This window comes from Schistocerca gregaria, chromosome 5 (genome assembly GCF_023897955.1).
Source record: "Schistocerca gregaria isolate iqSchGreg1 chromosome 5, iqSchGreg1.2, whole genome shotgun sequence".
Lineage (NCBI taxonomy): Eukaryota > Metazoa > Arthropoda > Insecta > Orthoptera > Acrididae > Schistocerca > Schistocerca gregaria.
Genome location: NC_064924.1, coordinates 30,034,861 through 30,050,695, shown reverse-complemented (window position 1 = coordinate 30,050,695; position 15,835 = coordinate 30,034,861). Strand labels below are relative to the sequence as shown.

The following is a 15,835-nucleotide window of genomic DNA, read 5'->3' as shown; positions in this document are numbered from 1 at the left end:
CCGTGATACCGCTGTATGGTGCACGACATTCCGTACTGCCGCTGGCTGGGGCACTACATTCCATGATGCAGTTGGCGGTGCACGGCAGACCAAGCTACTGCTGGCCGGTGCACGGCAAACTGTGCTGCCCCTGGCCGGTGCGAGACTATATGTGTTGCCGCTGCCTGGTGCACGGTAGACCATGCTGCCATTGGCTGTTGCATGGCAGACCGTGCTGCTGCTGGCCGGTGCATGGCAGCCCGTGCTACTGCTGACTGGTGCATGGCAGACAATGCTGCCTCTGGTTGGTTTACTTCAGGCCTTGCTACCTCTGGCTGGTGCAGGCAGACCATGCTGCCACTGACTGGTGCACGGTAGTCCGTGCTGCTGGTGGACGGTGCACAGCAGACTGTGCTGTTGTTGGCCAGTGCACGGCAGACCGTGCTAGCCCTGGCTAGTGCACGGCAGGCCCTGCTCCCGCTGTCTAGTATACGGCAGACCATGCTGCTGCTGGCCGTTGAAAGGAAGGCTGTGCTGCTGCTGGCCGGTCCATGGCAGGCCATGCTTCTGCTGGACGGTGCACGGCAGACCGTGCTGCTCTGGTCGGTCCACGACAGGCTGTGCTGCCGCTGGGCAGTGCACTACATTCCATGCTGTTGCTGGCTGGTGCATGGAAGACATGGCTGCCGCTGGCTGGTGCATGGCAGAAAGTGCTGCAGCTGGCCAGTGCATGGCTGATCGTGCTTCCACTGGCCGGTGCACGGCAGAATACGCTGCCGCTGGCTGGTGCAAGGGAGACTGTGCTGATGCTGGCCAGTGCAAGGAAGGCTGTGCTGCCACTGGCCGGTGCATGGCAAGCCATGCTGCTGCTGGACAGTGCATGGCAGACCGTGCTGCCTCTGGCCGGTGCACGGCAGACTGTGCTGCCTGTGGCCGATGGATGGCATACCATGCTGCCACTGACCGGTGCACGACAGACTGTGCTACTGCTGACTGGTGCATGGCAGACAGTGCTGCCTCTAGTCGGTTCACGGCAGGCCGTGCTCCCTCTGGCTGCTGCAAGGCACACTGTGCTGCTGCTGGCCGGTGCTCGGTAGACCATGCTGCCACTGGCTGGTTCACAGCAGACTGTACTGCCATTGGCCGTTGCACTGCTGACCGTGCTGCCTCTGGCCTGTGCACGGCAGACCGTGCTGCAGCTGGCAGGTGCACGGCAGACCCTGCTGCCTCTGGCTGGTGCACGGTAGTCCGTGCTGCCTCTGGCCGGAGCATGGCAGGCCGAGCTGCATCTGGCCAATGGACGGCAGACTATGCAGATGCTGGCTGGTGCACGGCATACTGTGCTGCAGCTGTCCATTGCACGGCAGACCATACTGACACTGGCCGGTGCACGGCAGACCGCACTGCTGCTGGCTGGTGCACGGCAAACCCAGGTGCCCCTGGCCGGTGCATGACATTCGATGCTGCCGCTGGGTGGTGCACGGTAGTCCGTGCTGCCGCTGGCCAGTGCATGGGAGACTGTACTGCCTCTGGCCGGTGCATGGCTGAGTGTGCAGATGCACTGCAGACTGTGCTGCCTCTGCCTGGTGTACGACAGACCATGCTGCTACTGGCCGGTGCACGGCAGACTACGATGCCGCTGGCTGGTGCAAGGGAGACTGTGCTGCTGCTGGCCGGTGCAAGGAAGGCTGTGCTGCCACTGGCCGGTGCATGGCAGGCCATGCTACTGCTGGCCGGTGAACGGAAGACCGTGCTGCCGCTGGCTGGTGCATAGCAAACCGTGCTGCTGCTGGACGGTGCACGGCAGACCATGCTGCCTCTGGTCGGTGCACGACAGGCCTTGCTGCTGCTGGCCGGTGCACTACATTCTCTGCTGATGCTGGCTGGTGCATGGCAGACATGGCTGCCACTGGCTGGTGAATGACAGACAGTGCTGCTGCTGGCCGGTGCATGGCTTATCGTGCAGACAGTGGCCGGTACATGGGAGACCGCGCTGCTTCTTGCCGGTGCACAGCATTACCAGCTACCCCTGGCCGGGCCCCGACATTCCGTGCTGCCACTGGCTGATGCACAAAATTCCGTTAGCGGTGCAATTCAGACCGTACTGCCTATGGCCGGCGCATGGCTGATTGTGCCCGCGCTGGCAGGTGCACAGCAGACCGTGTTGCCTCTGGCCGGTATACGACAGACCATGATTCCCCTGGCCGGTGCACGGCAGACTGCGCTGCTTCTGGCCAGTGCAAGACTATATGTGTTGCCGTTGGCTGGTGCATGGCTCACCGTTCTGCTGCTGGCAGGTGCACAGCAGACCGTGCTGCTGCTGGCCTCTGCACGGCGAACTGTGCTGCCTCTGGCTGGTGCATGGCATACCATGCTGCCACTGGCCGCTGCACGACAGACTGTGCTACTGCTAACTGGTGCACGGCACACTGTGCTGCTGGCCGGTGCTCGGCAGACCATGCTGCCGCTGGCTGGTTCACAGCAAACAGTGCTGCCGTTGGCCGTTGCACAGCTGACCGTGCTGCAGCTGGCAGGTGCACAGCATACACTGCTGTTGCTGGCAGGTGCATGGTACACGGTGCTGCCACTTGAAGGTGTATGGCAGACTATGCTGCCTCTGGCCGATGCACGGCAGATAGTACTGCAGCTGGCAGGTGCACGGCAATCAGTACTGCTGCTGGCAGGTGCACGGCAGACTGAGCTGCGTCTGGCCAGTGCATGGTAGACCGAGCTGAAGCTGGCTGGTGCACAGCAGACTGTGCTGTTGCCGGCCAGTGCACGGCAAACCTTGCTGACTCTCGCCAGTTTACGGAAGACCGTGCTGCCACTGGCAGGTGCACGGTAGACCATGCTGCAATTGGCTGTTGCACGGTGGACAGTTCTGCTGCTGGCAGGTGCACGGCAGACCATGCTGCTGCTGGCCGGAGCACGGCAGCCCGTGCTACTACTGACTGGTGCATTGCTGATAGTTCTGCCTCTGGTCTGTTCACTTCAGGCCTTGCTACCTCTTGCTGGCGCACGGCAGACCGTGCTTTCGCTGACTGGTGCACGGTACTCCGTGCTGCTGGTGGACAGTGCACGGCAGACTGTGCTGTTGTTGGCCAGTGCACGGCAGACCATGCTGGCTCTGGCTGGTGCACGGCAGGCCCTGCTCCCGCTGTCTAGTGCACGGTAGACCGTGCTGCTGCAGGACAGTGCACGGCAGACCATGCTGCTGCTGGACAGTGCACAGCAGACCGAGCTGCATCTGCCCGATGCATGGCAGACAAAGCTGCCCCTGGCCGGTGCATGACATTCCTTGCTGCCACTGGCGGTGCACGGCAGACCGTACTGCCACTGGCCGGTGCATGGCTGATTGTGCTGCCGCTGGCAGGTGCGCAGCAGACCGTGCTGCTTCTGGTCGGTTCACGGCAGGCCGTGCTGCCTCTGGCTGGTGCACGGCACACTGTGCTGCTGCTGGCCGGTGCTCGGTACATCATGCTGCCACTGGCTGGTTCACAGCAGACCGTACTGCCGTTGGCCGTTGCAGTGCTGATTGTGATGCCTCTGGCCTGTGCATGGCAGACCGTGCTGCAGCTGGCAGGTGCATGGCAAACAGTACTGCTGCTGGCAGGTGCACGGCAGACCGTGCTGCCTCTGGCTGGTGCACGGTAGTCTGTGCTGCCTCTGTCCGGAGCATGGCAGGCCATGCAGCCTCTGGCCGGAGCATGGCAGGCTTTGCTCCTTCTGGCCGGTGCACGGCAGACAGTGCTGCTGCTGGCCAGTGCACAGCAGACCGAGCTGCATCTGGCCGATGAACCCCAGAGAATGCAGCCACTGGCTGGTGCACGGCAGATTGTGCTAGAGCTGTCCATTGCACGGCTGACCGTGCTGCCACTGGCCGTTGCACGGCACACCGTACTGTCAGTGACCGGTGCACGGTAGACTGCACTGCTGCTGGCCGGTGCAAGGCAAACCCAGGTGCCCCTGGCCGGTGCACGACATTCCATGCTGCCGCTTGGTGGTGCAAGGCAGGCCGTGCTGCTGCTGGCCGGTGCACAACATTCTGTGCTGCCGCTGGCGGAGCACGGGAGACCGTATTGCCTCTGGCCGGTGCATGGCTGATTGTGCTGCCACTGGCAGATGCACAGCAGACCGTCTGCCTCTGCCTGGTGTACGACAGACCATGCTGCTACTGGCCAGTGCATAGCTGATCGTGCTGACACTGGCCGGTACACGGCAGACCGCGCTGTTCCTTGCCGGTGCACAGCATTCCCAACTACCCCTGGCCGGTGCCCGACATTCCGTGCTGCCGCTGGCTATGCACGACATTCCGTGCACATTCCGGTGCACTGCAGACTGTACTGCCCATGGCCGGTGCATGGCTGATTGTGCCTGCGCTGGCAGGTGCACAGCAGACTGTGCTGCCTCTGGCCGGTATACGACAGACCATGTTTCCCCTGGCCGGTGCACGGCAGACCAAGCTGCTGCTGGCCGGTGCACGGCAGACTGTGCTGCTTCTGGCCAGTGCAAGACTATATGTGTTGCCGTTGGCTGATGCATGGCTGACAGTGCTGCTGCTGGCAGGTGCACAGCAGACCGTGCTGCTACTGTCCTCTGCACGGCAGACCGTGCTGCCTCTGGCCGGTGCATGGCATACCATGATGCCACTGGCCGCTGCATGACAGACTGTGCTACTGCTAACTGGTGCACGGCAGACAGTGCTGCCTCTGGTCAGTTCACAGCAGGCCGTGCTGCCTCTGGCTGTTGCACGGCACACCGTGTTGCTGGTGGCCTGTGCTCGGAAGACCATGCTGCTGCTGGCTGGTTCAGAGCAGACCGTGCTGCCGTTGGCCGTTCCACAGCTGACCGTGTTGCCTCTGTCCTGTGCACGGCAGACCGTGCTACAGCTGGCAGGTTCACAGCATACAGTGCTGCTGCTGGCAGGTGCATGGTACAACATGCTGCCACTTGCCGGTGTATGGCAGACTGTGCTGCCTCTGGCCGGTGCACGGCAGATCGTACTGCAGCTTGGAGGTGCACGGCAATCTGTACTGCTGCTGGCAGGTGCACGGCAGACTGTGCTGCATCTGGCCGGTGCACGGTAGACCGAGCTGCCGCTGGCTGGAGCACGGCAGACCGTGCTGCTACCGGCCAGTGCACAGCAGACCATGCTGACTCTCTCCAGTTTACGGAAGACTGTGCTGCCGCTGGCAAGTGCACGGTAGATCCAGCTTCCCCTGGCCAGTGCACGACATTCCGTGCTGCTGCTGGCTGGTTCACAGCAGACCTTGATGCCGCTTTCCGGTTCACGACATTCCGTACTGCCGCTGGCTGGCGCAAGACATTCCATGATGCAGCTGGCAGTGCACGGCAGACTGTGCTGCCCCTGGGCGGTGCAAGACTATATGTGTTGCCGCTGCCTGGTGCACGGTAGACCATGCTGCCATTGGCTGTTGCACGGCAGACCATTCTGCTGCTGGCAGGTGCATGGCAGACCTTGCTGCTGCTGGCCGGTGCACGGCAGCCCGTGCTACTGATGACTGGTGCATGGCAGACAGTGCTGACGCTGGACGGTGCACGACATTCCGTGCTGCCACTGGCTGGCGCAAGACATACCATGATGCCACTGGCCGCTGCATGACAGACTGTGCTACTGCTAACTGGTGCACGGCAGACAGTGCTGCCTCTGGTCGGTTCACTTCAGGCCTTGCTACCTCTGGCTGGTGCACGGCAGACCGTGCTGGCCCTGGCTGATGCACGGCAGGCACAGATCCCGCTGTCTAGTGCACGGCAGACCGGTGCACGGCAGACCATGCTGCTGCCGGCCAGTGCACAGCAGACCAAGCTGCATCTGCCTGATGCATGGCAGACAATGCTGCCGCTGGCCGGTGCACGACATTCTGTGCTGCCGAAGGCTGGTGCACGACATTCCATGCTGCCGCTGGCAGGGCACGGCAGATCGTACTGCTTCTGGCCGGTGCATGGCTGATTGAGCTGCCGCTGGCAGGTGCACAGCAGACCGTGCTGCCTGTGGAAGGTGTACGACAGACCATGGTGTCACTGGCCGGTGCACGCCAGACAAAGCTGTTGCTGGCCGGTGCACAGCAGATCGTGCTGCACCTGGCATGTTCACGGCAACCAGTACTGCTGCTGGCAGGTGTACGGCAGACCATGCTGCCTCTGACCGGTGCACAGTAGACCGAGCTGCCACTGGCTGGTGCACGGCAGACCATGCTGCCACTTGCCGGTACACGGCTGATTGTGCTTCCACAGGCTGGTGCACAGCAGACCGTACTGCCACTGCTCGGTACATGACAGACTGTGCTGCCGCTGGCAGATGCACAACAGACCGTGCTGCCTCTAGCCGGTATACTAGAGACCATACTGCCACTGGCCTGTGTATGGCAGACCGTGCTACCGCTGGCTGGTGAAGGGCAGACTGTGCTACCACTTGCCGGTGCATAGCTGACCATGCTGCCGCTGACCCGTGCACCGCATGCCTTGTTGCCACTGGCCGGTGCACGGCCGACCGTGATGCCGCTGGCCGTGCATGGAGGCTGTGCTGCCACTGGCTGGTGTACGGCAGACGACACTGCCACTGGCTGGTGCACAGCAGACTGCGCTGCCGCTTGCCGGTGCAAGGCAGACCGTGCTGCCTCTGGCCGGTGCATGGCAGACCATGCTGCTGCTAGCCGGTGCACAGCATTCCTTGCTGCCTCTCGATGGTACACGATATCGCGTGCTGTTGCTGGCTGGTGCATGGCTCACCGTGTTGCCGCTGGATGGTACACGACAGACCGTGCCGCTAATGCACGGTTTACAGCTGATCATGCTGCCACTGGCGGGTGCAGGGCAGACCATGCTAATACTGGCCGGTGCACGGCAGACCGCGGTGCAGCTGGTCGGTGCACGGCAGACCCAGCTCCCCCTGGCTGGTGCACGACATTCCGTGCTACTGCTGGCTGGTGCACGGCAGGCTGTACTGCTGCTGGCCAGTGCATGACTTTCCGTGCTGCCGCTGGCTGGTGCACGACATTCCATGCTGCCGCTGGCCGGTGCACAGCAGACCATGCTGACACTGGCCGGTGCACAGCGGACCAAGCTGCTGCTGGCCGGTGCACGGAGGACAGTGCTGCCTCTGGCCGTAGTACGACAGACCATGCTGCCACTGGCCGGTGAACAGCGGACCAAGCTGCTGCTGGCCGGTGCATTGCAGACCGTGCTGCCTCTGGCCGGTGTACGACAGACCATGCTGCCACTGGCCGGTTCACAGCGGACCAAACTGCTGCTGGCCGGTGCATGGCAGACCATGCTGCTCCTGGGCGGTGCACGGCAGAATGTGCTGCCACTGGCTGGTGCACTGCAGTCTGTGCTGCTGTTGGCCATTGCATGGCTCACCATACTGCCTCTGGCCTGTGCACGGCCGACCGTGATGCAGATGGCAGGTGCACGGCATACAGTTCTGCTGCTGGCAGGTGCATGGCAGAACGTTTTAACTCAGGCCGGTGTACGGCAGGCCATGCTGCCTCTGACCGGTGCACGGCAGACCGTGCTGCAGCTGGCAGGTTCATTGTACTGCATTGGAGTGAAGCTAGAGAACTAGCCTTCACACCCTCAGGACAAAGACGTAACACAGAAATGGAGTCGCGATCCAATATGTAAATTTCCATTTCCGCTTCTCTCCGAGATATAGTTGTGGCTGTTGTTACTGCATTTAGCATCACCTAGTTGTCTGCTAGGTGCACTCCGAAGCAATACAATGAGCGTAACTTAGCATTCACTCCCTCAGGATAAAGACGCAACACAGAAACTGCGTCGCGATTCAATACATAAGCTATTATGGCTGCTTCTCTCTGAGAGATTAGAGTGGCTGTTGTCACAGCATGTAGCCTCACCTGGTGGTCCTGTAGCTGGTCTCCGATGCACCGCAGTGTACATAACTTAGCCTTCGCACCCTCAGGATGAAGATAAACTCTGAAAGTGCGTGACGGATCAATACTTTAGTTTCCATTGTGGCTTCGCTCCGAGAGACTGGTGTGGCTGTTGTCACAACATGTAGCATCACCTGGTGGTCAAGTAGCTGGTCTCTGATGCACCACAGTGTACATAACTTAGCCTTCGCACCCTCAGGATGAAGATAAACTCAGAAAGTGCGATGCGGATAAATACTTTAGTTTCCATTGCGGCTTCTCCCCGAGAGACTAGTGTGGCTGTTGTCACAGCATGTAGCATCACCTGGTGGTCCTCTAGCAGCACTCCGATGCATTACAATGAGCGTAACTTAGCCTTCTCACCCTCATTATAAAGACGCAACACAGAAATTTCGTCGCGATCCAAAATATGTAAGTTTCCATTTCCGCTTCTCTCCGAGAGACAGTTGTGGCTGTTGTTACTGCATTTAGCATCACATAGTTGCTTGCTAGCTGCACTCCGTTGCAATACAATGAGCGTAACTTAGCCTTCACACCCTCAGGATAAAGACGAAACACAGAAACTTAGTCGCGATTCAGTTCGTAAGCTACTATGGCTGCTTCTCTCCGAGAGAATAGTGTGGCTGTTGTCACAGCATGTAGCATCACCTGGTGGTCGTCTAGCAGCGCTCCTATGAAGTGCAATGAGCGTAACGTAGCCTTCACACCTTCAGCACGAAGATACAAAAAAGGAATTGCGTCGCTATCGAATACGTAAGTTTCCAAGGCAGCTTCTCTTCAAGAGACTAGTGTTGCTGTTGTCACAGCATGTGGCATTAGCTGGTGGTCCTGTAGCAGCACTTCGATGCATTCCAATGAGCGTAACTTAGCCTTCACACCCTCAGGATAAAGACGCAACACAGAAATTTCGTCGCGATCCAATATGTAAATTTCCATTTCCGGTTCTCTCCGAGATATAGTTGTGGCTGTTGTAACTGCATTTAGCATCACCTAGTTGTCTGCTAGGTGCACTACGATGCAATACTAAGAGCGTAACTTAGCATTCACTCCCTCAGGATAAAGACGCAACACAGAAACTGCGTCGCGATTCAATACGTAAGCTTATATAGCTGCTTCTCTCCGAGATATAAGAGTGGCTGTTGTCACAGCATGTAGCCTCACCTGGTGGTCCTGTAGCTGGTGTCCGATGCACCACAGTGTACATAACTTAGCCTTCGCACCCTCAGTATGAAGATAAACTCAGAAAGTGCGTTGCGGATCAATACTTTAGTTTCCAATGCAGCTTCTCTCCGAGAACTAGTGTGGCTGTTGTCACAGCATGTAGCCTCACCTGGTGGTCCTGTAGCTGGTGTCCGATGCACCACAGTGTACATAACTTAGCCTCCGCACCCTCAGGATGAAGATAAACTCAGAAAGTGTGTCGCGGATCCATACTTTAGTTTCCATTGCGGTTCCTCCCCGAGAGACTTGTGTGGCGGTTGTCACAACTTGTAGCATCACCTGGTGGTCGTCTAGCTGAACGCAGATGCAATACAATGTGCGTAACGTAGCCTCCACACCCTCAGGACGAAGATAAAGTCAGAAAGTGCGTCGCGGATCAATACATTTGTTTCCATTGCGGCTTCTCTCCGAGAGATGTATGTCGCTGTTGTCACAGAATGTAGCATCAGGTGGTGGTCCTCTAGCAGCACTCCGAATCATTACAATGAGCGTAACTTAGCCTTCACACCCTCAGGATAAAGACGCAACACAGAAATTTCGTCGCGATCCAATATGTAAGTTTCCACTGCCGCTTCTTCCGAGAGACTGTTGTGGCTGTTGTTACTGCTTTTAGCATCACCAAGTGGTCTTCTAGCTGGCCTCCGACAATACAATGAAAGTATCTCAGCATTCACTCCCTCAGCATAAAGACGCAACACAGAAACTGCGTCGATATTAAATACGTAAGCTACTATGGCTGCTTCTCTCCGAGAGAATAGTGTGGCTGTTGTCACAGCATGTAGCCACACCTTGTGGCATTGTAGCTGGTCTCCGTTGCACCACACTGTGCATAACGTAGCCTTCACACCCTCAGAACGAAGATACAAAACAGGAATTGCGTCGCGATCCAATACGTAAATTTCCATGGCGGCTTCTCTCCGAGAGACTAGTGTGGCTGTTGTCACAGCATGTAGCATCAGCTGGTGGTCCTCTAGCAGCACTCCGATGCATTACAATGATTGTAACGTAGCCTTCACACCCTCAGGATAAAGACGCAACACAGAAATTTCGTAGCGATTCAATATCAAAGTTTATATTGCAGCTTCTCACCGAGAGACCGTTGTGGCTGTTGTTACAGCATTTAGCATCACCTAGTGGTCTTCTAGGTGAACACCGATGCAATGCATTGAGCGCAACTTAGTATTCAGCCCCTCAGGATAAAAACGCAACCAGGAATTGCGTCGCGGTTCAATACATAAGCTACAATGGCTGCTTCTCCCCGAGAGACTAGTGTGGCAGTTGTCACAGCATGTAGCATCAGCTGGTGGTCCTCTAGCAGCACTCCGATGCATTACAATGAGCGTAACTGAGCCTTCACACCCTCAGGATAAAGACGCAACACAGAAACTGAGTCGCGATTCATTTTGTAAGCTACTATGGGTGCTTCCCTCCGAGAGAATAGTGTGGCTGTTGTCACTGCATGTAGCATCACCTGGTGGTCCTGTAGCTGGTCTCTGATGCACCACCGTGTGCATAACATAGCTTTCGCACCCTCAGGATGCAGATAAACTCAGAAAGTGTGTCGCGGATCAATACTTTAGTTTCGTTTGCGGCTCCTCTCCGAGAGACTTGTGTGGCGGTTGTCACAGCATGTTGTATCACCTTGTGGTCGTCTAGCTGATCTCAGATGCAATACAATGTGCGTAACGTACCCATCACACCCTCAGGACGAAGATAAAGTCAGAAAGTGCGTCGCGGATCAATACTTTAGTTTCCATTGCGGCTTCTCTCCGAAAGATGAGTGTGGCTGTTGTCACAGCATGTTACCTCACCTGGTGGCCCTGTAGCTGGTCTCTGATGCACCACACTGTGCATAACTTAGTCTTCGCACCCTCAGGATGAAGATAAACCCAGAAATTGCTTCGGGGATCAATACTTTAGTTTCCATGGCGTCTTCTCTATGATAGACTAGTGTGGCTGTTGTCACAGCATGTAGCATCACCTGGTGGTCGTCCAGCTGAACTCAGATGCAATACAATGTGCGTAACGTAGCCTTAACACCCTCAGGATAAAGACGCAACACAGAAACTGAGTCACGATTTAATTCGCAAGCTACTGTGGCTGCTTCTCTCCGATAGACTAGTGTGGCTGTTGTCACAGCACGTAGCCTCACCTGGTGATCCTGTAGCTGGTCTCCGATGCACCACACTGTTCATAACTTTTAGTCATCGCACCCTCAGGATGAAGATAAACCCAGAAATTGCTTTGGGGTTCAATACTTTAGTTTCCATTGCGGCTTCTCTCCGAGAGACTAGTGTGGCTGTTGTAACAGCATGTAGCGTCAGCTGGTGGTCCTCTAGCAGCACTCCGATGCATAACAATCATCGTAACGTAGCCTTCACACCATCAGGATAAAGGCACAACACAGAAATTTCGTCGCGATCCAATATGTAAGTTTCCATTGCCGCTTCTTCCGAGAGACTGTTGTGGCTGTTGATACTGCATTTAGCATCACCGAGTGGTCTTCTAGCTGGGCTCCGACAATACAATTAGCGTATCTCAGCATTCACTCCCTCAGGATAAAGACGCAACACTGAAACTGCGTCGCGATTCAATTCGTAAGCTACTATGGCTGCTTTTCTCCGAGAGACTAGTGTGGCTGTTGTCACAGCATGTAGCATCAGCTGGAGGTCCTCTAGCAGCATTCCGATGCATTACAATGATGGTAACGTAGCCTTCACACCCTCAGCATAAAGACGCAACACAGAAATTTCGTCCGGATCCAACATGTAAGTTTCCATTGCCGCGTCACTCCGAGAGACAGTTGTGGCTGTTGTTACAGCATTTAGCATCACCTAGTGGTCTTCCAGCTGCACTCCGATGCAATGCATTGAGCGCAACTTAGCCTTCACACCCTCAGGATAAGGACGCAACACAGAAACTGAGTCGTGATTCAATTCGTAAGCTACTATGGCCGCTTCTCTCCGAGAGAATATTGTTTCTGTTGTCACTGCATGTAGCATCACCTGGTGGTCCTGTAGCTGGTCTCCGATGCACCACAGTGTGCATACCTTATCCTTCGCACCCTCAGGATGACGATAAAGTCAGAAAGTGCGTCGCGGATCAATACTTTAGTTTCCAATGCGGCTTCTCTCCGAAAGAATAGTGTGGCTGTTGTCACAGCATGTAGCATCACCTGGTGGTCATCTATCTGCAGTCCGATGCATTACAATTAGCGTAACGTATCCTTCACACCCTCAGAACGAAGATACAAAACAGGAATTGCGTCGCGATCCAATATGTAAGTTTCCATGGCGGCCACTCCCCAAGAGACAAGGGTGGCTGTTGTCACAGCATGTAGCCTCACCTGGTGGTCCTGTAGCTGGTCTCCGTTGCACCACACTGTGCATAACTTAGTCTTCGCACCCTCCGGATGAAGATAAGCCCAGAAATTGCTTCGGGGATCAATACTTTAGTTTCCATTTCCGCTTCTCTCCGAGAGACTTGTGTGGCGGTTGTCACAGGATGTAGCATCACCTAGTGGTCGTCTAGCTGAACTCAGATGCAATACAATGTGCGTAACGTAGCCTTCACACCCTCAGTACGAAGATAAAGTCAGAAAGTGCGTCGCGGATCAATACTTTAGTTTCCATTGCGGCTTCTCTGCGAGAGATGAGTGTGGCTGTTGTCACAGAATGTAGCATAAGGTGGTGGTCCTCTAGCAGCATTTCGATGCATTACAATGAGCGTAACTTAGCCTTCACACCCTCAGGATAAAGACGCAACACAGAAATTTCGTCGCGATACAATATGTAAGTTTCCATTGCCACTTTTTCCGAGAGACTGTTGTGGCTGTTGTTACTGAATTTAGCATCACCAAGTGGTCTTCTAGCCGGCCTCCGACAATACAATGAGCGTGTCTCAGCATTCACTCCCTCAGGATAAAAACGCAACACAGGAATTGCGTCGCCGTTCAATACGTAAGATACTATGGCTGCTTCTCTCCGAGAGACTAGTGTGGCTGCTGTCACAGCATGTAGCCTCAGCTGGTGGTCCTGTAGCTGGTCTCCGTTGCTCCACACTGTGCATAACTTAGTCTTCGCTCCTTAGGATGATGATAAACCCAGAAATTGCTTCGGGGAGCATCACTTTAGTTTTCATCGCGGCTTCTCTCCGAGAGACTAGTGTGGCTGTTGTCACAGCATTTAGTATCAGCTGGTGGTCCTCTATCTGCACTCCGATGCATTACAATGAGCGTAACGTAGCCTTCACACCATCAGGATAAAGACGCAACACAGAAATTTCGTCGCGATCCAATATTTAAGTTTCCATTGTCGCTTTTCTCCGAGAGACAGTTGTTTCTGTTGTTACAGCATTTAGCATCACCTAGTGGTCTTCTAGCTGCACTCCGAAAGACTAGTGTGGCTGTTGTCACAGCATGTAGTATCAGCTGGTGGTCCTCTAGCAGCACTCCGATGCATTACAATGAGCGTAACATAGCCTTCACACCCTCAGGATAAAGACGCAACACAGAAATTTCGTCGCGATCCAATATGCAAGTTTCCCTTGTCGCTTTTCTCCGAGAGACAGTTGTGGCTGTTGTTACAGCATGTAGCATCAGCTGGTGGTCCTCTAGCAGCACTCCGATGCATTACAATGAGTGTAACTTAGCCTTCACACCCTCAGGATAAAGACGCAAGACAGAAACTGAGTCGCGACAATTCGTAAGCTACTATGGCTGCTTCTCTCCGAGAGAATAGTGTGGTTGTTGTCACAGCATGTAGCATCACCTGGTGGTCCTGTAGCTGGTCTCTGATGCACCACCATGTGCATAGCTTAGCCTCCGCACCCTCAGGATGAAGATAAACTCAGAAAGTGTGTGACGGATCAAAACTTTAGTTTACATTGCGGCTCCTCTCCGAGAGACTTGTGTGGCGGTTGTCACAGCATGTAGCTTCATCTGGTGGTCGTTTAGCTGAACTCATATGCTATACAATGTGCGTAACGTAGCCTTCACACCCTCAGGACGAAGATAAAGTCAGAAAGTGCGCCGCTTAATACTTTAGTTTCCATTGCGGCTTCTCTCCGAGAGATGAGTGTGACTGTTGTCACAGAATGTAGCATCAGGTGGTAGTCCTCTAGCAGCACTCCGATTCATAACAATGAGCGAAACTTAGCCTTCACACCCTCAGGATAAAGACGCAACACAGAAATTTCTTCGCGAACCAATATGTAAGTTTCCATTGCCGCTTCTTCCCAGAGACTTTTGTGGCTGTTGTTACTGCATGTAGCATCACCAAGTGGTCTTCTAGCTGGCCTACGACCATACAATGAGCGTATCTCAGCATTCACTCCCTCAGGATAACAGCGCAACACAGAAGCTGCGTAGCGATTCAATACGTAAGCTACTATGGCTGCTTCCCTCCGAGACCTAGTGTGGCTGTTGTCACAGCATGTAGCTCACCTGGTTGTCCTTTAGCTAGTCTCCGATGCACCACAGTGTGCATAACTTAGCCTTCGCACCCTCAGGATGAAGATAAACCCAGAAATTGCTTCGGGGATCAATACTTTATTTTCCGTTGCGGCTTCTCTCAGAGAGACTAGTGTGGCTGTTGTCACAGCATGTAGCATCACCTAGTGGTCGTCTAGCTGCAGTCCGATGCATTACAATTAGCGTAACGTAGCCTTCACACCCTCGGAACGAAGATACAAAACAGGAATTGCGTCGCGATCCAATACGTAAGTTTCCATGGCGGCCACTCCCCAAGAGAATAGTGTGGTTGTTGTCATAGCATGTAGCCACACCTTGTGGTACTGTAGCTGGTCTCCGATGCACCACAGTGTGCGTAACTTAGCTTTCGAACCGCCAGTTTAAAGATAAACTCAGAAAGTGCGTCGCGGATCAATACTTCAGTTTCCATTGCGGCTTCTCTCCGAGAGATGAGTATGGCTGTTGTCACAGAATGTAGCATCAGGTGGTGGTCCTCTAGCAGCACTCCGATTCATTACAATGAGCGTAACTTAGCCTTCACACCCTCAGGATAAAGACTCAACACAGAAATTTCGTCGCGATCGAATAAGTAAGTTTCCATAGCCGCTTCTTCCGAGAGACTGTTGTGGCTGTTGTTTCTGCATTTAGCATCACCATGTGGTCTTCTAGCTGGCCTCCGACAATACAATGAGCGTATCTCAGCATACGCTCCCTCAGGATAAAAACGCAACACAGGAATTGCGTCGCGGTTCAATACGTAAGCTACTATGGCTGCTTCTCTGCGAGTGACTAGTGTGGCTGTTGTCACAGCATGTACCCTACATTGTGGTCCTGTAGCTGGTCTCCGATGCACCTCAGAGTGCATAACGTAGCCTTCGCACCGCCAGGATGAAGATAAACTCAGGGAGTGCGTCGCGGATCAATACTTTAGTTTCTATTGCAGCTTGTCTTCAAGGGACTAGTGTTTCAGTTGTCACAGCATGTAGCCACACCTGGTGGTCGTCTAGCTGCACTCCGATGCAATACAATGAGCGTAATGTAGCCTTCACACAGTCAGGACGAAGATACAAAACAGGAATTGCGTCGCGATCCAATACGTAAGTTTCCATGGCGGCTTCTCTCCGAGAGACTAGTGTCGCTGTTATCACAGCATGTAGCATCAGCTGGTGGTCCTCTAGCAGCACTCCGATGCATTACAATGAGCGTAACTTAGCCTTCACACCCTCAGGATAAAGACGCAACACAGAAACTG

The 15,835-nt window shown here is 55.0% G+C and overlaps 2 protein-coding genes across 2 annotated transcripts; both read right to left on the bottom strand.

Annotated features, from left to right (window-relative positions):
• Positions 1-423: 423 nt before the first annotated feature.
• LOC126273202 (serum response factor-binding protein 1-like) lies at positions 424-1,251 on the bottom strand. Its single transcript, XM_049976746.1, has one exon. The coding sequence runs from the start codon at positions 1,249-1,251 to the stop codon at positions 424-426; it is 828 nt and encodes a 275-aa protein (XP_049832703.1).
• A 2,223-nt stretch (positions 1,252-3,474) lies between these two features.
• On the bottom strand, positions 3,475-4,077 carry LOC126272796 (keratin-associated protein 5-5-like). The gene is made up of 2 exons (XM_049975947.1): positions 3,899-4,077; positions 3,475-3,799 (listed from the first exon to the last, which is right to left on the bottom strand). Exons 1-2 carry the CDS (start codon positions 4,075-4,077, stop codon positions 3,475-3,477), a joined length of 504 nt encoding a protein of 167 aa, XP_049831904.1.
• Positions 4,078-15,835: the final 11,758 nt, after the last annotated feature.

Excerpts from the sequence above, each read along its gene's own strand:
- LOC126273202 (XM_049976746.1), bottom strand. The coding sequence starts at position 1,251 with ATGCTCCGGCCAGAGGCAGCACGGACTACCGTGCACCAGCCAGAGGCA.
- LOC126272796 (XM_049975947.1), bottom strand. The coding sequence starts at position 4,077 with ATGCACCGGCCAGAGGCAATACGGTCTCCCGTGCTCCGCCAGCGGCAG. Across the intron at positions 3,800-3,898 it reads CAGCAGCAGTGCAGTCTACC|CCAGTGGCTGCATTCTCTGG; the intron begins GTGCACCGGTCA and ends GCCGTGCACCAG.